General features: G+C 34.7%; 5 protein-coding genes and 1 long non-coding RNA gene across 10 annotated transcripts; 2 read left to right on the top strand and 4 right to left on the bottom strand.

The window, feature by feature from the left end:
* Positions 1-3031: 3031 nt before the first annotated feature.
* Positions 3032-4265, bottom strand: LOC110224622. The gene is made up of 2 exons (XR_002329125.1): positions 4117-4265; positions 3032-3511 (listed from the first exon to the last, which is right to left on the bottom strand). It is a non-coding gene; the product is annotated as an uncharacterized LOC110224622 (long non-coding RNA).
* Positions 4266-7893: 3628 nt separating this feature from the next.
* LOC9329832 (RNA-binding protein 24-A) lies at positions 7894-10643 on the top strand. 2 transcript variants are annotated; one of them, XM_021010697.1, is made up of 6 exons: positions 7894-8208; positions 8301-8433; positions 8751-8880; positions 8974-9010; positions 9104-9371; positions 9454-10643. In XM_021010697.1, the coding sequence occupies exons 1-6, from the start codon at positions 8053-8055 to the stop codon at positions 9465-9467; spliced, it is 738 nt and encodes a 245-aa protein (XP_020866356.1). In that variant the 5' UTR covers positions 7894-8052; the 3' UTR covers positions 9468-10643. The 2 variants fall into 2 exon arrangements, with proteins under 2 accessions (XP_020866356.1, XP_020866355.1); XM_021010696.1 differs by having other exon boundaries at positions 7895-8208; positions 9442-10643.
* Positions 10644-10735: 92 nt separating this feature from the next.
* On the bottom strand, positions 10736-11998 carry LOC110224534 (phytolongin Phyl1.2). Its single transcript, XM_021010691.1, has one exon. It carries the CDS (start codon positions 11701-11703, stop codon positions 10933-10935), a length of 771 nt encoding a protein of 256 aa, XP_020866350.1. The 5' UTR covers positions 11704-11998; the 3' UTR covers positions 10736-10932.
* A 92-nt stretch (positions 11999-12090) lies between these two features.
* LOC9327106 (RING-H2 finger protein ATL58) lies at positions 12091-14268 on the bottom strand. The gene is made up of 3 exons (XM_021010698.1): positions 13614-14268; positions 13421-13503; positions 12091-12729 (listed from the first exon to the last, which is right to left on the bottom strand). The coding sequence occupies exons 1-3, from the start codon at positions 13824-13826 to the stop codon at positions 12285-12287; spliced, it is 741 nt and encodes a 246-aa protein (XP_020866357.1). The 5' UTR covers positions 13827-14268; the 3' UTR covers positions 12091-12284.
* Positions 14269-14363: 95 nt separating this feature from the next.
* Positions 14364-16197, bottom strand: LOC9329833. Its single transcript, XM_002893726.2, has 6 exons — positions 16126-16197; positions 15936-16019; positions 15534-15604; positions 15314-15419; positions 15017-15149; positions 14364-14751 (listed from the first exon to the last, which is right to left on the bottom strand). Exons 2-6 carry the CDS (start codon positions 16010-16012, stop codon positions 14611-14613), a joined length of 528 nt encoding a protein of 175 aa, XP_002893772.1. The 5' UTR covers positions 16013-16019; positions 16126-16197; the 3' UTR covers positions 14364-14610.
* A 112-nt stretch (positions 16198-16309) lies between these two features.
* On the top strand, positions 16310-19005 carry LOC9329834. 4 transcript variants are annotated; one of them, XM_021010693.1, is made up of 11 exons: positions 16310-16368; positions 16454-16554; positions 16641-16727; positions 17119-17252; positions 17417-17475; positions 17559-17613; positions 17698-17745; positions 17871-17975; positions 18152-18199; positions 18310-18429; positions 18508-18847. In XM_021010693.1, the coding sequence occupies exons 2-11, from the start codon at positions 16506-16508 to the stop codon at positions 18565-18567; spliced, it is 765 nt and encodes a 254-aa protein (XP_020866352.1). In that variant the 5' UTR covers positions 16310-16368; positions 16454-16505; the 3' UTR covers positions 18568-18847. The 4 variants fall into 4 exon arrangements, with proteins under 4 accessions (XP_020866352.1, XP_020866353.1, XP_020866354.1 ...); XM_021010694.1 differs by lacking the exon at positions 16310-16368 and having other exon boundaries at positions 16408-16554; positions 18508-18573; positions 18730-19005; XM_021010695.1 differs by lacking the exon at positions 16310-16368 and having other exon boundaries at positions 16408-16554; positions 18508-18573; positions 18738-19005.
* Positions 19006-20873: the final 1868 nt, after the last annotated feature.

Below are 20873 nucleotides of genomic sequence, written 5' to 3' on the forward strand. Positions count from 1 at the left end.
GAAATGTAGGACGAGAATACAACAACTGATTATGAACGTGAATTAAAGCCAATCAAATTCCATATTTTAAATGCTTAAACTCATACAGAAACAAAAAGAAAAACTAGAGGAAAGGCACCTATCATATAAAACATAAAATTCACATAAAGTTATAAAATTATTTTGATATATAACTTTTAAAATAATTCTCAAAACAAGATATGGAATCATATAGGACTCGAAGATGGTTCGTCATAGGCCTGGACACAAATATGGATCCACGTAAAAACGAACCGAAATTGATGGGTACGGTTCGGTTCCGGTTCTAGTGAAAATATCGATTGGATCTTAAATCAAAGAACCATGGGTATCGGTTCGGTTCGGGTAAGAACCGATATCCATTCGGGTACCCAAAAAATATAGCACATTAACCTATATTTATATAACCCAAAGTCTCAAACCCATCTAGACATAAACCTAACTACCCAAGCCTAACAACCAACCATATCTCTCTTAGCCTCTTACATATTTCTCTGAAACCTAAAGAGAAACTCTAGTTTGTTCTCCTTTTCTCAAAGAAGGAGACGCCGCAGACAACAACTCTCTCTTTCGAATCATTGCAAATCAAAGACAAAGCTTCTTTTGGTGTCTTTAAAACTTGTGTTTTGTGTGGTATTTTTGAAACTTTGGGTGTATTTTGACTTAATACTTTCCAAGTTTCAACTATTTTTTGAATTTGTAATGCTATGATGACTAATATGTGATGTTGCATTGTATACTTGCATAATTGCATTAGAATTTTGCATTTTAATTCTATTGTTTTTTCGGTTCAAAAAATATCCGAAACAGTTTGGTTCCTATTCGGTTCCAAAATTTATTACTTGAACCGAACCGAACCGAATAGGAACCGAACCAGAACCGAACCGATATTGATTTGGTTCCAATATGGTTCCTAAATCTCAGAACCAAAATACTTGGAACCGAACCGAATACCCAAACGCCCAGACCTAGTTCGTCGTATAGGACTCCTTCCTTTACCTAAACCCATTTGATGAATCATCTTACTCGCACAAACCACTAGACCACACGCTCTTGGTTTTCATTTTTTATTTATTTATTTTATATTAAATTCTTTTTGTATTTAAGAAATGTCGAAAATTATATAGAAGTCACTTCTTAAGCGGAAACACACATACATTACATGAAACGAGAATTTCGTAAAAGGGATAGACCAAAAATGGACGGTATATACATGAATTTTGCCCATCCCTAGCTTTAGCCTTTAGAGATGCAGCGTGATGAGGGGGACTGTGTTTGATGTGAAAATTGTAATGGTAATGGCCAGCATTGACCCTTTTGATTTTTTGTCTCTCCCTCACTTTTTTAGCTTTTTGTTTTTGTAATAGTATAGAATTAGATATAGTTTGTCAAAACCCTATTATATGGCTCCAGTCCATTAATATATATGGACCAGACATAAGAGTATCTTAACGGATTTTAAAAAGTCTATTTCTTATAAATGTGACCTAAGAAAACCTTTATATATCCTATATATGTGGATAGTCACAAACCGATTCAAAAAATCTTTGACTTCTATAAAGTTTTATGTATCTTCGTATAAACATTTTGGAGCTTTTGTTTTATGAGTCCTTTTACTACAAAATCTTTTCATCTTGTCGGTTAGATTAAGTTAACCCTAATTAACGGATGCAAGACTCGTCAGTTTTCACCTTACATATTTCACTTTTTGTTATAAAGAACTAGTTTTCCTTGAAGATCAACATAAAAAGGAAATGAACAAAGTTGCGTTAGTCAAAATTTCTATGAAAAGTCGGTGGTTAAATTCCAACATAAAGAAGGAGAGACATGGAGGGGAAATTAACTTTAAAGAAATATATATATTCAGTATAAGACACCAATTAATTAAACAAATATAAAGAAAGGGATGGCGTTGACAAAACAAAAACAGAATAAAGGATGGCGAGAGATTTTAGAGAGAAAAAAAAAAAGATATTTGGGTTTACATCTTTATGTGTTAATATCACAACAATTTTTTATATTTGTGTAAACACAACATATTTTGTAAGAAAATTAGACAACATATCCCATACTAAACTATGTATGTATTGTGTGAAAGTTATAAACTCGAACTGTAATTAGTTACAGAAATTATAAATCTATATGATTATTTGGGGATGAGATTTGGCTTCGACAGTCTCAAATGTTAGGATTAAGCTATGCATGTGTGATGTGTTAGTGTGTAGAATCAATTTCATTCACACATTAATAAAGAAAATACGTACCACCAAAAATGTATTATCTTACAATTTATTTTTAAATGTTTTGAGTTTTGAGTCGAATCTTCTTAATTATAAGACTTCATATTATCATGATCTTAAGTATTTAAATTACTTAATACATTTTTGGTGGTTACGTAACTCGTATCTTGCTCCTTGAGATTTTTTTGGAGAATTTTTAGAATCGTTTATCACTTCATCGATTCTGAAAGAGTAATTGATTTTGTTGACATCGATGAACTAGTTGTGCTTTGCTTCCATATTTTTTTTTTTTTGCCACAGGACCAATCTCGTAGGATTATTTGTAACTCCTAAACTATTTTCATTGTTCAATAAAATATTTACATTCAATGTCCCAAACATAATTTAGCATTCAAATCTTAAGACTCACCTCTTGGTTAGGTTTAATTTGCAAGTTGATTTGGGCAGAAATTTTTCTTAATATCATCACTCTAAGCATAAATTCTAATCACAACATCAACCTATCTGAATTAAAAAAACAACTACCCTTTAGAGCAAGCCCAATGGTAGAGTTCTTTAAAGGACTCTTAAACATTTTTTAGTTATAAATTATGACAATTTCAAAATTAAGAGTTTATGTTGAATCCTAAAAAAAAAATTGTGTCCAATGGTAGAATCCTTAAGTGGGTTTCTTAAAAAAAAATGATAGAAAATTAAGCTTACTATTAAAGATGATGAAAAAACTAAGCTTACCATTAAAGATGATGAAAAATTAAGCTTACAACAGACAAGTCTAAATTAACGAGGCTGCATCGTCATCAAGATATTTATATCACTACACAGTCCAACTCAACAAAATTAAGCTTACCATTATAGATGATGAAAAAAATCATATGAGAAAAGAATTGGTGTGAACACTTTGCATCAGTGACAACATTGGTAAATGACTCATCAGCATAAGAAAATATAAGAGTTAAAAGAATTGAGGAAATAGAACAATGATAAGATAAAGAAGTCTGAAAGATAGCATGCATGATCTTTCTGATGTAAAGCTTTTAACATGAAGTCTACTTCATGATTCCTTTTCTTAAATAGAATTTTCACTACAAGCGGCTTGAAGGCATTCCACTAGCAATGCCGTGATAGTTAATGGAAAGCAACTCTTAAACACTTGAACCATACTGAGCATTAGATCTTTCTCCTGAGTATCTGTAGAATTTCTTTTAGCAGGTGCAGACATGGCATAATCTGTTCAATATCTCCCTTGAAACCAACTGCAAATGAAACAAGTACCATCATGATCATTCTAGCACTCACTCACTCACTAAAGCACATATCTGTTATGTTATGATGAACACAAGGGAACCAACAAAAAAATCAAGTTACTACGTCACAAACTAACTAGCCTAGAAGGAAAAAATGTTATCACACAAATCATAAGTTCGATTAACACTTTTCTAAAAACTATCTCTACGAAAATATGACGCCTAACGTAGGTTTAATTATCAGAGAGACTAAGAAACATAATATATCAAAAAATGTGACTATCCGAGAACAAATCTAAACAAAGAAGAACAGTAGCATGAATCAAATTATGAGATTACGAAAGCTAAGTTAGCAGGAATCAAATTCAGGAAGGAGGAGCAGTACGAAAGCTAAGTTTAGGAGAAAGTGAATCAGAAGGTAAAATCAAACAGATTCTTAACATTGATCGACCATTTCTTAATCAAATCAACGCATAATCGTCACCTCTAACACATAAATGTTCACTGATTATGATCAACGATCGTCAATCGTCGAACCTTAACAAACCGAAGCTAGAACAACGCCTGACAGTGAGATTCTACTCAATCGACGAGCAACGAGAGTAAATCCTTACCGGTTGAATCGCTATACAGTTGTATATGTGGTAGGCGCTACCGGTAAACGTTCAACGGCAACAAGACGACGGCACCAGAGAGAAAAAATCGCCGACGGAATTCGGAAAAAACAAGGCAAGAGAGAGAGACACGGGAATTTTTTTTTTTGTTTTCTCACTTTTTCGAACCAATGACGCGGTGACACGTAGCACCTCTTAACAGCCCAAAAAACTCTAAAACAAGAAACGTTTCTTTGATTTATTATCTGTTTTGATTTAAATTTAGGGTTTTTATTATAAGAACTAAAGCTTAGAACCCTTTAAGAGCCACCATTGCTGTTGCTCTTAGGTGTTAGATCCTAAAGTCACTAATTAAGTTTGGCCGAGACTTAAAGCTCTTTCTAGCACCTTTTAACTTCGAAAAAATAAAGGAATTAGTTACTGTTTATTACTACGAAGGAAGGGTGTCTCAGCTTTTAGTGAAGTCAGAAAGAGTGCCTCAGAGTCTTAAACTTCTACTATATATTGGGATCCTAAATTTAAAACACTAGAGTCTTTCACCTAAGAGATAAAAATAGAGTGAGAATGTTTCAAATCTCACTTAATAGAGAAAAAAGATTACAATTATATCATCAAAAATGATGATCTCACTTAATCTAGTTTAATAGAGTGAGGATCATAGAGCTGAGAAATATTCTTAAGTCGATCTAGCTCTTGCATGATAACATATTAAATATCTTCTCATCAAACACATTCAAAGGCATATATAAGACAGAAAGTAATAAAAAATTATTCCAAAAGATCATCAAGGGTTAAGAAATGAACTTTGGTTAGAGACTTTGCCACTTGGGGACATTAATAATCATCTAGAAAGCCTCATACGAAGGAAATTAATAACATCAGAAATTCAGAATTATATAGAGGATGATCAGATTAAAAAAAATGTGTGAAATCATGCGTACGACTAATATAATATAGACATTTTAGCTGAATTTTTTTTTATAAACCTTGCGTTGTTATTTCATATAAAATTTGTATTCTGGCTTTTGGTATGCATGGGCCTGATTATGGGCCAGAACCGAAACCGAATGGAACCGAACCGATAACCGATCGGATAACCGAACGGCCAGGACTAACAAAATGGACAAAGAGTGTTACGATCATAAATGCATAATGACTCAATATTTGAGTAATTTTAAGATCAGTCTTGTTCACTTTTACGCGATATGATCCAAACTTTGAAACTTACCAACTTCCCTTTGGTTTTAAAAATTTTAAATACTATTTTGATATTTTCCAAAGGGAAAAATGTCATTAAAATCCCCAACTAATTCAAAACGTTGATTTAAATCCTCAACTCACGACAAAACGAAATAAATATCAAACTTATGTTGACTTTCCAAATAAATATTAAACTTATGTTGACTTTTTAAATAAACACCAAAATTTCATTGACTTGGCCATATTAGGCATGACGTTAAGTGAGTTAACAGACCATGTTAACGGGATTAATTTTCTGTTAACAGACCCGCTAATTAAAAATGACAGTCTTCCTTCTAAACATAAAACGACGTTGTTTTGTCGTAACTGCTCAATAAAATCCCGAGTTTCATATCATATGAAGATTTAGGGTTAGGGATTTTGCTCAATTTGGGGATCTAAGATTGACTTTAGGGATTTAATTCAATCGTTACACCAAAACGACGTCGTTTTGTTGTTATATGAAACGATATTGTTATCAATTAACATGTATGTTAACAGAAAATTAACTCCGTTAGCGAGATCTATTAACCCACTTAACGTCGTACCTAATATGGCCAGGTCAACGGAAGTTTGATATTTATTTGGAAAGTCAACAGAAATTTGATATTTATTTGGAAAGTCAACATAAGTTTGATATTTATTTCGTTTCGTCATGAGTTGAAGATTTAAATCAACGTTTTGAATAGAAACTATTCTGCTGATGGATAGCACCGGGCTCTAAATAAGCCACAACGATCAAAATAGGCCCAGAGTATATATTTATGGGCCTTTATAAAGCCCAATATAATGATTTGAGATCTGGAAGTGGGCCCCAAGATGAGCTGTAGAAAAGCATTGCAAGGCTGTGTGGGATGAATGATGATGACGCGAGGTGGGCCACGTGGGGGAAGGAATGTTGTTAGGCTTTTTTTTTAGTCTAAAGGCGTGCGGAGACACCTCTGTCTCTTTGCTCCTTTTCCTCTTTATTACTCTTTTTTTTTTCCATTTTAATTATGCACCTTGCTCATATAATCTAAAGTAAGTTCTACTAAACATTGCAATGTAAACCATAATTTGTACGACAAAAAAAACCATAATTTGTAAGATTGATCTAGTTTTAGAGTAATCACTTTTGGACTATAGGCCGGCTTTTTATTCTTCTTGTTGTGAGATCTCATAAAGGAGAAAACCCGACTTAAGTGTTATAATAATCTACTGGAGTTTAATTCTTCATATGCATGATCTATATATCAAGTTTGGTTGGAATACTATGTAAATCGGTAAAAATTTGATTGACAACGATGTAGAATCTTTTACTTTTTTTTTTGTATTTAGAATTGTGGAATTTTTCTAACATGAAATTCTTTTATTTAACTTAAAAAACAGTAAATTAGATTTTAGATTATCAATAAATTTATAGAGTCTGACTGGTGACACAATACACATTTTTTTAACTAATAGAATAAGTGGTAATAAGCTATACCATAATAGTTAAAAAGACACATAATCCATCTCTTGGATCCTCGCAAACTCGAAGATGGACTCCGCTTATGGTTTGAATCTAGGACCTAGGGTTCTTAGTTTTATGCTTAGAATTCTTTCAAAACAACATTCGATTTAAGGTTGCATTCATTGTACAAAGGACTTTTTTTGTTGAATAAATTTAACATTCATTAAAAAAAAAAAACACATAATAATTGTATAAAAACCCGATCTATAAACTGAGAGTAACATTTTTTGTAAAGCTTTTGATACCACCTTTTGTAATTGGATGTAAATCAGCATAACTTGTGATTAATGAAATTCTGAAATACTTTGCGAACTATCAATCAAATTTACATTTGATCTGAATACACGTAAATATGTTGCCTAACACATTATTAAATCATGCTCTAAGAAGTCTGCATGTGCGTTTGCCCGGACAAAAAAAAAGTATTAAATCATTTATGTCTATTGTCTACTAAATAAATTTACACACCTTTCTGTGCAATTTTTTTTTTTCGTCTAAAAAATTTCATTGATAAAATGCGATTTTGAGTTATACAAAACAGATAAGAAACAAAAACCTTTCGGAGACAAAACCGGCAGATACATAGAAACCCCTAGAGACATAAAGTCAAAAGAGGCGAACAGACATATCAAGTCTTTGTGTGCAATTATAATATGGATTCTTACGAAGGTAACAAATAAAATATAAAGTTCAATTTATTTAGAGAGATATGTGGACTAAAAACAAATAATAAAAAAATAAACACAAAGAAAATTAGAGGAATATAATGTTTTTTTTTTTGGTATTTTCTCTGTTAGTTATTACTATTTGCTAAGTAATTTTTTTTTGGTGGCACTAAAAATACAGAAATCTTCAATTTTAAGATTTTCCACCGATAAAAACACCAAAAAATTAAATAACAGCTCAAATATATATTTTCCAACTGTAAATCTATTTTACAGAGTGGATCCGACCAACAAGAAAAAAAGTGTACACACAGTGACCGTACAAAAAAAAAAAACGTCATTGATATTTGTGAAAGCTAAGTTAAATAATTCAATGAGTGTGTCCCCAACTTCTCTCTTTTTTTTTTTGTTTCCCTGACTTTTCCTTGAATCCTCTTCCCTCCTTCTCTTCTCTCTCTCGTCTCTCAACTACCGTTTCTCTGCTTCTTCTGTTCCCAAAATCGGAAACTTTAGTTGGTTGAATTTTCCTTTGTTTCTGAAATGGAAGACACAACATTTACCAAAGTGTTCGTTGGAGGATTAGCTTGGGAAACACACAAAATCTCTCTCAGGAATTACTTTGAACAGTTTGGGGACATTGTTGAAGCTGTCGTTATCACTGATAAATCTAGTGGTAGATCTAAAGGCTACGGCTTTGTAAGTGTTTTCTTCTTCTTCTTGTTTCTTTGAGATTTATCATAGCTTCAAGCTCACGGGTTCTGTTTTTTTTTTTTTGTTTTTTGTTATAGGTTACTTTTTGTGATCCGGAAGCAGCTCAAAAAGCTTGTGTAGATCCAGCTCCTGTTATTGATGGCAGAAGAGCTAATTGTAATCTTGCTGCTTTTGGTGTTCAGAGATCCAAACCTTCTTCTCCTATTCATGGTACTTTTAGGTTTCTGTCTTTTGATACTTTACTTTTGAAAACCCTAGTATATGTATATCCATGGATCTTACCATTCTTTAAGAGAAAAGCTGGAATTGTGTGTCTTGAATCACATATTAGTAGCAAAGTTAGATACTTTATCTTACTTTATTGTTTGATGAATAGCTTCATCTTGATTCAGCCAACTAGTAAAGCCATTTTCTTGCTCAGTAGTCTTTATGATTCTTCTGCAGACTAGTTAGTTAAACCTTCTGGTTAAATATGATGTGTTTTGTTATGTTTGAGAGGAGATTCTTATGGTGTTGTGTTTAAGCAGGACATGCAGGAGGAAGAGGCGGTATGAAGGTGACTAGCCCATTCAAGACACACTTTGGGGCCGCGGCTGCTGCTATTCCTTCCCCACTTCCATTCTCCCACTACACACTTCCTTACACTAATCCTTTTGGGTACTCCACGTTTAGTTTCTTACTTTACTTTTCCAAACTCATGACTCTACTTAGACTGATAATCCTTTGTTTTGTCTCATTAAACTTTCTTAGGTTCTCTTCATACTCAATGGACTACAATTACCCCACGGTATGTTTATTGTGCTTATCAAATAACTATGAGAGTCTCTCCCTACTATACTTTTATCTCTTATAGCTTATTGGATTCTTGTTTTTGTAACAGAGCTACTACAATGTTTATGGTGGGGCAACTGCTCAGCATCCAATGTATGGTAGCGGACCAATGACTGGTGTAGCAGCAGCAACAGCAGCAGGGTTCTACCCATATCTCCAGTTTGCTGAAGGAAATGGACCTATCACTGGTTATGCTCCTCTTCATTACCCCAACCACATGTTTCATTATTCTGCTCTTGCCTCGGCTACCGGGGGAAACTACCCGCATCACAATGGTTCACCAGTGTCTCTTGCACCTTCCCCAGTCATACCATCAGGTTTGTGTGTTTCTATGTTTTCTCGTTCATACAAAACCTGGAAAACCAGAGGTACTGATGTTCTCAGCAGTTTGCTTTGCAGTTCCACAGGCTTGACCATGAAGGCTCATGGTTCAACTCTTGATTCCATGATGCTATGTAGGGGACCAATTCACTTAAATCCTTAAGGCAAGCTTTGTTTACTCCTTTCAACCACATGCCTCTGAAGTTCCACAAGACCTGTGGCCTAACCATGGTTGCCCTTTTCCCTTTATGCTTCTAACCCATTAGACAAAGAGCCCAGAATTTGGAGTTTGGGAGTCTTTGCAAGTTCTAGTTAAGTCTCACATAGGGCTTTAACTTGGACCATCTTCATACACATTACTCATCTTTTCATTTTATTCATTGCATTATGTGCTTTCTGAACGAAGGTTTCGTTCAAGATAGCCTGTTCGAGCTGTAGAAGTAAAAGAGTTACCGTTGTCTTGCACAGTGCCCGAGAAAGGCAAGCAATTTTGTAGAAAAACTTAAAAAGCTTAGGATAGGCTGATCAACAAGAAAGGAAATAAGGATTTCCCGGGAAAGGCACAAGAAGTGAAATGCCACCACCTGGAAGTGTTTGAAGTAGTGTGTGCAATGGTGTACCCACTACTTCGCGCTATATCCATTTTAATGTGCAGTCTTAGGATTATTAGATCTAGGACCATGTTGTTACACATTGTCTTATCGTAGAACGCTAGAACATAAACTTCTTTTTAGGATAAAGGAAGTAACGGTGTTTGCTAACCCATGTATATTCTCGGTGGCTAAGCTTTGGAGTTATAGCCACAGTTGAGCTAACTTTAGATTAAGATCATTTTACGATTCAAAAATTTAGATTGCTCATCATATCTTGAACCAACCCCACTAATGGATTGTGGGGTCTTTGCATTTGCATGTTTTTGCCTCTTGGGAGATATTTTGGTTCCCATTTAGGTTCTTCTCATAACATCAACCAAACCAGTTGACCAACCATGGTTAGGATTTCAGGTGAGAGGTATTCATCACCTCTTTATCTCTCTTTTACTCTTTCCTCTGTTTCTTCAAGGACTAAAAACTCTCTTTTATGTATTTGTTGTTATCTTGTAAGCTGTGTGTTTCTGATTCTATGTAAGAAAACAAAACCTTTCATTTTCCATCCGCGGTGGTTGGAAAATGAAACTGTGATTGCAATATTTTACTTTGATCTGATATATCCTCTTGTGTATGATTTATGACAATGTCTCCTACTATATGAATCCCGAATATTCATTATCTCGATGTGAAGAGGCCTTACTATTTTTGCCTATGAACAAAGAAGACGGCTCGATCATTCTGCTATAGACTGATTTTTATGTACAATCATATGAACACAATCATCATATCATACATAAAGCAAGGTTAAGAACTTGAGACCTATACGGCTATACCTAATATACAATCAACAATGCTGCAGAGTAGTATGCCAAACTGCAGTCTCTACAACGGAATTGCAGAAGAGAAAAAAGCATATGAAAGAATAAATAGATAAATTAAGTGAGAGTAGAACTTGAGGCCATGTTAATCAAGAACGTGTACACTCAATGCCATGACAAATAGCCAACCAAACACCAAGTAGCGTTAAGCAAATAGCTGCATCAATGGCAAGAACAATCTGCACTTGACGCCGCCATTTCCTCTCAATGCTCTGAGAACCACCTAATCGTCCCCTTCTTGAAACATACGTTGCTGCTGCAGATGAGGCATTAGAACATTCTGTTACGTTTCCTCTATCATTCGATTTCCGGTGTTCTTCAATCTCAATGCCTCTCAGTGAGTGCACATGATCTCTTCCTTTCTTCTTCTCTTGCTTGTTGGATCTGCCTAAAAGCGGAGCTTTCGTGGAATTAGCTGCGTCGCTTTGTTCAGCACCATCAATGGAAGGTAATGATATTGGAAGACAAGTGAGATCATTCTCCAGTGAAGCTATGAGTCTTCGAACAATTTGGTCTTGAACATTGCTAAAACTGATACTCCCAGAGAAACTTCCTCTGGAATTCTTCTTATTAGCTTTCTTTGACTCATCCTTCAGTTTCTCAAGAAAATCAAGAACGCTAGATCTCTTGAAAACATCATCAACAATGGTGAAATAAACGAACCCATCTTCCATCAAGAACCCAAAAGTCCTCTTGCTTATCGTTTCGAAGTACCACTTGTGAAAAGATGGAGTCTTTTCCAAGCATAACGCTGCGAGACTCTCGTTGTTGCGGTGGTCTCCGGCATTGTTGTAAGAGTACAGAATCTGATTGTCTCTTGAGACACAACAGTAGTGAACTGTGTTTTGGATTGAACCCATGATGGAAATTTAGATTAGGGGTGATGAGGAAGAGAGTTTCAATGAATATATCAACTATGAAGTCAAGTTTAAGATCCTTATCTTTGTCAAGAAACAACGAAAGGAATCTTGAAAAGGACCAAACAGAAGATCGAATGTTAGAGAAAGAGAAAGTATTAAAGCAGAGAGAGAACAATACAAGCTCTCTTACCCAACCTTTGACTCTGCTTTATCTTTTTCTCTTTCCTATTACCTTATCTTCTTGTTTTTGACTTTTTTCAGACTATGAAATCGCTAATTCAGGTAAGCTAAGATCAACCTTTTTGATCCAGTTTTGAATATTTGATTATCTGTTTTTGCGCGCGAGCATACGCAAATTGAGGAAAAAAGAGACTTTCTAATAGAAAATTTGGTAATTTCCCAAAAGTTTCGGTTTGATCACAAGCATTAACATCCATATAGTTGCCTTCCAAAGTGTTTGTTTTTCTAAGGATCAATCTCTCATTTTCACTCCTAGAAAATGTACTAATGTTACAACAAGTTACAAATGCAAGAAAGCAGCAAACTTTACAGGAATGTGGACTGAACAAAAGCGGTTAATCTTAACCAGGTCTACAACTACAACAAGCATTTGATGACCCGCTGCTGTTTCGTTCAGCCTCTTGCATTTCCTTAAAGCCCTCTCCATCTTGATCACATTGCTTTTCTTGGCCATCGTTTATGTGGTTTACTGGCTGAGATTCCGGTTGACTCGACACTCCTCTGTGGTTTACTGGCTCAGATTCCGGTTGACTTGACACTCCCCTGTGGTTTACTGGCTCAGATTCCGGTTGACTCAACACTTCTCCATCAGGGCTCACGAGACTCGGAACAGGATCCTCTTGGCTTTGATGGGATCGGCTCGGGATAAGAGCAAGACGGCAAAGAGGGCAAGTGGTATGTGATGTGAGCCAAAGATCAATGCAGTCCATGTGAAAAGTGTGTTTACATACCGGGATCTGTTGAAGCTTGTCATTTGCTTGATAGTCCCCAAGGCACACTGAACATCTGTAAATCAAAAGCCCAAATCAGTTTATTCTGATTCTAGTCATCACAAGTTGGACTCTCACCGTCAGAGGATAAGTCCAATAACCTACACTCCCAAATTATGCGGATAACAACTCTTCCAAACTACTACATAAGACACATTGTCCTGAAGCTATACCAAGCATAATCTCCTACAATTATCTGATCATGTATACAACTGTTGTCCCATTTCAACCTCCATTTCGATCAAGACAGACCAGAAATTCTAACCACTAGAGATAAAGATTACAAACCTCTCATCCTTTTTCACTAGAGATAACAAACTCTTCCAAACCATCAGAGAGTATGAAATCTGGAGTTCTCTCTCCTCCAAATTACATAATACACATTGTCCCGAAACTATACCCAACCATAATCTCCTACAATTATCTGATCATGGAAGCAACTGTTGTGCCATTTCAACCTCCATTTCAATCAAGACAGACCAGAAATTCTAACCACTAGAGATAAAGATTAGAAACCTCTCATCTTTTTTTCACTTCCTTAAATTGTACAACATAGATCTAATTCATAATTCATGTAACTTAATTGTTTCGAACTTTCATATCACTACACTAATTCCTTTTTAACCCTTGGAAAAACCTCAGTTAGGGTAGTGAATCCTTCTTAAAGAAAGATCAAATTTTGGAGAGAAAAGAAACTGGAAACTCACTGTGAATCCATTACGGTGAAGCTCTCTCTAAAGACAACAATGGGAAGCATCTCTCTCAGCTCTTTGCTCAATCCTAATTCAATCTGTTCATGTTACAAAACCCACCAATCATTAAACCCTTCAAGAGAAAAAAAGCACAGATCTTTACAAGAAGAAACCTATCAAGGAAGCAAAAACAGAGATTAGAGTGTACCGTGGAGAGAGAGTTTCCAGGGATGAAAGTAGTTCGCATTCCGAGAGAAGACAAATCCGAGCTACTACGACGAAGGTAAATCAAGTAAAACAAGAAGAGAATAATAAATGTGAAGCAAATTGGAACAGAAAAGATAAATGCTTGATAAAGTTTAATCTCCGGCGAGTTCGTTGCAGCTGAATAGTTTTCTGGGTTTGAATTACTATAAGACATCACCACACACAAGACACAGAGACCCAGTTAACAAACCAAAGTCTAGAAACCCAAAAAGTCTCCTCCTTTGACTGAAGAAACCAGAGATCGTCAAGATTCAAGATCCGAGTTATAAAAAAAACAATAATTGAAATAATGTATGTGTGAGAGAGAAAGAGAGATGTGGCAGAGGTTTCAGGTGAAGCATTTAGCTTTCAGTTTAGGGCAACTGTCTGTTTCCTTCTTATTTTTAAAGAGGAAAAAGTTAGGGGCATTAATAATGAATTTGAGAGATTATGAAATGTTAGATAAGTTTCCCGTAGATTCTGGCCGAACAAGCAAACAAGATAACAAGAGGAGGGAAAACGTTATACTTGCACCGATCATAATCCGACAAATCCTTCAGTTTTTTGGCCATCACCACCAAGTTGTCAACCTCAAGGTTCTTGATTGTTCTCCTTTGTAACCAAATGGAGACACGTACCATATTGCTTTTGTTTTTCTCTAGATTCATCCATAAATAAGAACAAGGACTTGGTTAGTTCAAGGGTACTCTAGTTTATCTTGAAAACATTTATCTGCCTTCTCATTATATATTTAGACACAATATGAGTACATGACTTGTCTTCTATATTTCCCTTTGACATTCTCCTCCTAAGGTCTAAACTGTTTCAAACACTGTAATTTACAGGGAGGTTTATTGTTACAGATAATTCAAACACGGACCTCAGCATCGATATTGCAGAACATAAGGTTATAGAAACTCCAATGCTCTAGCATTGTAGAAACCAAGAACTGTTTGATTTTAAGCGATCCTTTCCTTTGTAGGTGTCTTTGCGGTTGGATCAGCAGAGCTGAATTTGCGGACAAGGATTTTGAAACATGGGAGAAAAAGGATGTATAGTGCAACGATCACAAATGGAGCTGCTATGAGCCATCCTAGTAGCTGCAAAAATAAGTTCTTCTTTTAAGCCAGTTATATGACAAACCAAACCAACTTGCCATAGAAATACTTATCGATGAGGAAACCCAATATTGTCTTAAGATTTGAGAACACTAACAAATGACAACATAGTGAGTAAAAAATCCATTATTAAGTTATTGAAGCTAAAGGATCGTAAAAGATTAGGGTAGGAAATGCGATGAGCAGCTTTGCATCAAATAGAAATTACCAAAATCTACACCACTAAGCAAACACAGAAGAACCTTACCGCATTTCCAATGCTTATAAAAACATCTCGGGAAGCTTGACCGGTGAAAACCTTCTTTAGGGCATCAGATGTTAAAGGAAAATGAGGTCCACCGGTTATTTTTTCGCCAAGTCGTAAGAAAGGCACCACAAGACTTCAACGTGAAACACATAGCAAAAAAAAAATTACACATAAGGGTTCAATTTGATACTGCATACTGGTAACTGGAAAATGAATAAAAAACTGTTTTGTGTTGTCTCTTTCTATTGATTAAAGCGGTAATTTTAAAGGAAACTTGAAGTGGAAGTAAATGGTTACCTAAGTTCTATTGGAGTAGCAATGAAGTTAGCCAACATCACAGTTGGAGCATGACAAAGAGATCCAAGCGACGCAATAGCCACGCCACATAGCAACACGGTAACACCTATCAAAACAAAAATATCCCATTGAGTAAAATGCTTTAGAGATTCAGAGATCACAAACACTATAATGTTTGATGAGAAACTATTCGACAATCGAAAGGGGCACGAGAACGTACCGCAGATTGGAAATACTCCCATGGTAATACCCAATGCCGCAGAAAAAGCCAGCTGCTTTGGCTCAGCACCTCTAAAGGGAAAACAAATCAATCTTGGTTATATTTTCTTACAACATCAACACTCAAAACATCGAATCTTTACAAGCTACATGGTTACACAACTGTTCAATTTGGTCTCTAGTGGTACAAATAAAAAACCAACCATATGTCAGATTTTGCTAACCAAATCAAAACAGTCAAGTTGTTGCACAAGTTATCAACTTTTTCTTTGGTTTTCTTCAAGTTATCTACTTTATATAGGAAATGGTATCAAACTACATCGATGAACAAGTAACCAACTTTATGATACATAGAGAATGATTCATCACAACAAAATATGAAGATAGTCACAGAATAAAGAACCTGCGCAAGATCTGGACAAGTGGTTCACTGATCTTCTTATCGAACCAAGCTTTCAATCTACCTTTCGAAATCGCCATAAGAATTCTTCAAAAAAGTTGATGAATTTCTCAGCAAGTTAACAAATTTAGAGACGAAGAACACTTCCAACAAGTAATTGAATGGAATTTGGATGATTGTTCACTGAAGAAACCTGAAGAACTCAAATCAGCTTGACTCTTCTTATCTTCCTCACCGACTCCACGGAACCCGAGTTGGGTTAGGGTAAACAGGTCAAAAACCATTTTAATGGGCTTTTGTGATGTTTTTTATTGGGCTTTATCCATATCACTAAACCGGGTCGACCCGGTCGTAATTTCCTCCTTCTAGATGCTACACTATTTTCGTTTCCCCGCTAGTTTCAAAATTTTGTCGCCATTTCGAAATTTCTCTGAAGGTGAGAGCTCGCGTAAAGCTTTTTCTTCAAAATCTTCTGGAAATTTCATATGTATCTCCGATTTGAATCGTATTTGATTGATTAGGTTGAATTGAAGAAATCGGAGAAGTGAAGAAGAAGAAGAAGAAGAAGAAGAGATGGAGGAGTATCTACAGTATATGAAGACTCTCCGGTCTCAAATGACTGGTAATAATCTTCATCTTCATCTTCGCTTCTGATTTTTCCGATTTGAGCTAAAATTTCATCTGGCGATTGGATTCGATCGAGGTTAGATGTGGAGGATCACGCGGCGAAGGTCTCCGTCGAGGAACAGATGCAGGTTACAACAATCAATACCTTGGAGAAAGATCTCGATCATGGTGAGTTTCTCTTCTCTCAGATTTTTCGGATTCAAACGTTTTCGTTTACATGGACGAACATTTTAGGTCGTGATCTTTATGGAAATTTTTGCTAATTGAAAATGATTTGATTTGGAAATCCATAGATTGCGAGTATTTCTGCTGTTTCGTATTTTCAATTTTGTGTTTTCTGTGTTAGCTATCTTTGATGTGTTTGCCCAGATTTTGATTTTTGTTTTGTGAATGTTGGTTGATTTGGCTGTTTTGTGATCAACTATTGAGTATTAGAGTAGCAGTTCTTTGTTCAAGTTAGTTCAACTCTGGATACGCACTTTCTACACAGCTTTATAGGAAGTTTATTTGATGAGATGTTATGTGATTTTTCCTAATGTTGGGATCACTCTATCTGAAGCATTGTCTGAAACGAAGAGACTTAAAGAGGAAACGGATCAGAAGACGAGGAAGAAAGGCGAAATATGCTCGCATATACTTGAGAAGCAGAGAAAAATTTCGTCCATGGAATCTGATTCAGCAAATCTTTCACAGGTAATTAAACTCTTATATAAGCCATGAATATGCCTTGTAGAAGTAGAAAGATGAAACTATATACAGGTCTAATTATGCTTTAGTTTGTTACACTGTAATCTGCTACACAGTTTGTTCATTGTGTGTGCTGCTTACACCGAGTTAACTGTTATCCTGTGTTGTAGAGTCTGGAGCTTATTCTTCAAGAACGAGACAGTTTATCTGCAAAACTTGTGTTGAAACGGTAATCCAAGAACAACTCGCTAGAACTGGATTGCTGTTCTGGAATCACCTGACTGCTGTCAATTTAATTGTTTATAATTGCAGTACTAACTATGTCAAGACGGCAGAAGAAGCTAGAACCAAACTAGAGGAGCAAAAGGTTTGTTATTTGCATATCCTGTTCATGTGATTCCATTTTCTGTTTACCGACGCAGTTATCTTTCTGATGTCCTATTTTGGCCAGGGCTGGTTTATCTCCCATATGAGCAATGAAACTGGTCAACAAGGACAGGTTCGTTCTCCTTATGAATCCTTAAATGCTTATTATATAATTATATTACAAGACACTTTCAATATTTTCATAGTAACTGAGGTTAGGATTTCTTATCCCTTTCTTGTCGATCCTTGATACTTCAGAAAAAAGAGACAAGGAATAACCTGATGGAACTATCAGATTCTGCTAGAGCAAAGCTTGATCAAGCAAAACAGATTAGATCCAACCTTCTTCAGGAAATTTCGAAGGTTATTTACTTGAGATCCACTTTTTACTATTGGTGGTTTTGGTTGTTGCACTTTGTATTTGTGATATGTGTTGTGTTGTTTCCCATTTGTAATTCCTTAAATAAGAAGAAAACCAATTTTGAGTACACAGATTTGTCTTTTTGAGCTTCTTTCTGAATTCTATAGTTTCATTTCAGATCAAGCTATCAATTGAGAATGTGAAGCACAAGATTAATGAGTTTAAGGTAATTACTCTCTGTAATCTTTGCTAGCATGATGTTGCTTGAGTTCAGTCATGTAATATTTTGTTCTGCACCTGGTACTGTACTATTTTCTGAATTCGTCAACAATGCAGCCAGAGTTAATGTCAGTGGATATTAAGATCCTAGAAGAGGAATACACAGCTCTCTTGTCAGATGAGTCTGGAGAGGCAGAGTATCTCAGTTCGCTGCAGAGTCAGGCTGAGAAACTGAAGGTGATTAGGTGACATTGATTTATATAGGCTTTATTTGATTACCAACTATAAGATCATGACCGCCTCCATTTGTTGCAGGGAATTTCTTACATTGCTAAATGTGGTTGTGGAGAAGAATACAGTGTTCGTCTTGATTAGGCCAAAGTTAAGCATCCTTCAAACTATTATCTCAATATGTGAACAAATCAAGAACGAAAAGTGATGTGCTAGTTCTTTTGAATCTGTGGGTTGTTTTTAGTTTGTAGAGAGATACAACTATCATGCTGTCTTGTTGCAGTATATAATGTTTTACAGTTTCAGCCTTTCAGGTTCTCTATATGCATGAGAATATCATTTGGCCTTAAATTGATGAGGCGTGTGCAAATACAACGTTGTATCTTAAGCCTTTCATTAGATGCGTTAGACTATTCACAGCCTAGTGAGAAATGTAGATATAATGTTGAGATTGGATGTTGAGTGCGTGTTATGATTTAAACCAGAAGTAATCTTATTCTTCAGCTAGCTATTTCTAATGTAATTGTATCACCATGTAAGCTTATAACATATACCATTATATATGATCTAAATATGCGCTCATCTTCTTGTGTAAAATTCATCTATGATTATACTTCGGACCACACTGTACCATCTATGATTATACTTCCATTTGTAACCTTTGTGGTCCGAAGTATAATCATTTTCAAATAGTGCAATACCACGAGCTCTTATAAATGGTACAGTGAGGGCATAAAGAATCAACGAGAGACTGACGCCAATCATCCCCCATCTATTGTCTGTTACCAACTCTAGCACTCCACATACATTTTCACATGCATAGCATATCAGTGACAAGGAATTCGGGTTCCGGTCCATTCAAGGGTATGCAAATAAGAATTGGGAAATCACCAACATTTATCCAAAACTCTCCACAACTTGAATTTGTAAGAAAATTATGACAGCAGCACATAACAGAAGAATATTCAAGCTCGTATAGTTTACACGAAGTATCGGCGAAGACATGTGTGAAGTTTTCCTTGCCATAATGCTCAACTCATACTTGCAAGGAAATCCCTTATCCCTTAATTGAGAAGCATTTTTTAAAAATAACCTTATCTTTGTGATTATCATGCTGACGTACCGTTCTCATAGAGCTTTTCAATCCATTTAATTAAAAACCCAATATTTATTATGATATTTACATATTTTGCCATTAGTTTTACTTATATTTATTTTTTCCACTTAATTTCTGTTTTTTATTTTACTCAATTAATTAAAACTAAAATACAATTAAAATATGAAATTAAGATATAAAAATCTATACATAATGGAGTACCTAATATTTTGTATATTGATTAATATACCAAGATATATATCATAAATAATGATAAACATATACATTAATATATAAATGAAAATTTCACTAATCTTGATAATCATTAATACACCACCGTTTATCTAATAATATAAAAATTGAACACCTTCAATATCATCAATACATTCAAATTGGTTAATAATCGTTTTGTTCCGCACATAGTGCGGATTGTTATCTAGTTGTTTTTTAAAAGGGCAGCATTATTGGCATTTTAAAAAAACAAGAAATTAAAAATGGTGGAATCTATATAATTAATTAGGAATCACTAAAAACTAAAAAAACCTTTTAGTTGTAGAATATTACAGAGAATACCATTAAGATAATTGCATTCAAAAAATTAACAAAAAAAAAATCGTAAGAAGGTACAAAATAATTTGAAAGTAGTATATTCCATTGACACAATCAAAACTAATATTTCATATATATATTTCGGAAATATAAGAGAATATTCCAATACAAAAATCAATATAATTAACAAGTTTTCCATAACTAAACGGATTAATATTATAACTATTTCAAAACTATGTAAAATCTATAATTATGCCCATTAAATTAAAATAATTTAAAGATATTTGAATGTCTATTTTTAATAATATTACTGTATTAAAATGACATTGTTTTAGTATGCTTTACGTTTTGTGCCATCACCAACAATTGTTTCTCAAATTAAATTCTATTTTCGTACAAAACACTTATAAATTAGAATTTGAATAGTATGGAAATAAATAAGTAAAACATTTAAAAGTTATATTATAAATACTTTTAATTGAATGAAAATCTAAAATATTTTAGTTTGATCAAATAAATAAATAAATTATAAAATAAAAATATCAGAAATATTAATGTAGCTTAGGTAAATGTGGACCGTTGGATGAATCAACCATCAAAATAAATGAATAGCTAGACCGTATTAAACCAAGAGAATCAGGAAAAAATGAATTTAGTTACCATAATTAATAATATACACCAAACCAAATTTTAGAAGTATCGGGATATATCGCATAGGGACGAGACATGATAAAATTGTCACGGACATGGCTCAGCCTCCCACGACTCAGCCTCGGGAGCTTAGTTAGGAGGGTACATATCTTTA

Source organism: Arabidopsis lyrata (genome assembly GCF_000004255.2).
Source record: "Arabidopsis lyrata subsp. lyrata unplaced genomic scaffold ARALYscaffold_1, whole genome shotgun sequence".
Taxonomy (NCBI): domain Eukaryota; kingdom Viridiplantae; phylum Streptophyta; class Magnoliopsida; order Brassicales; family Brassicaceae; genus Arabidopsis; species Arabidopsis lyrata.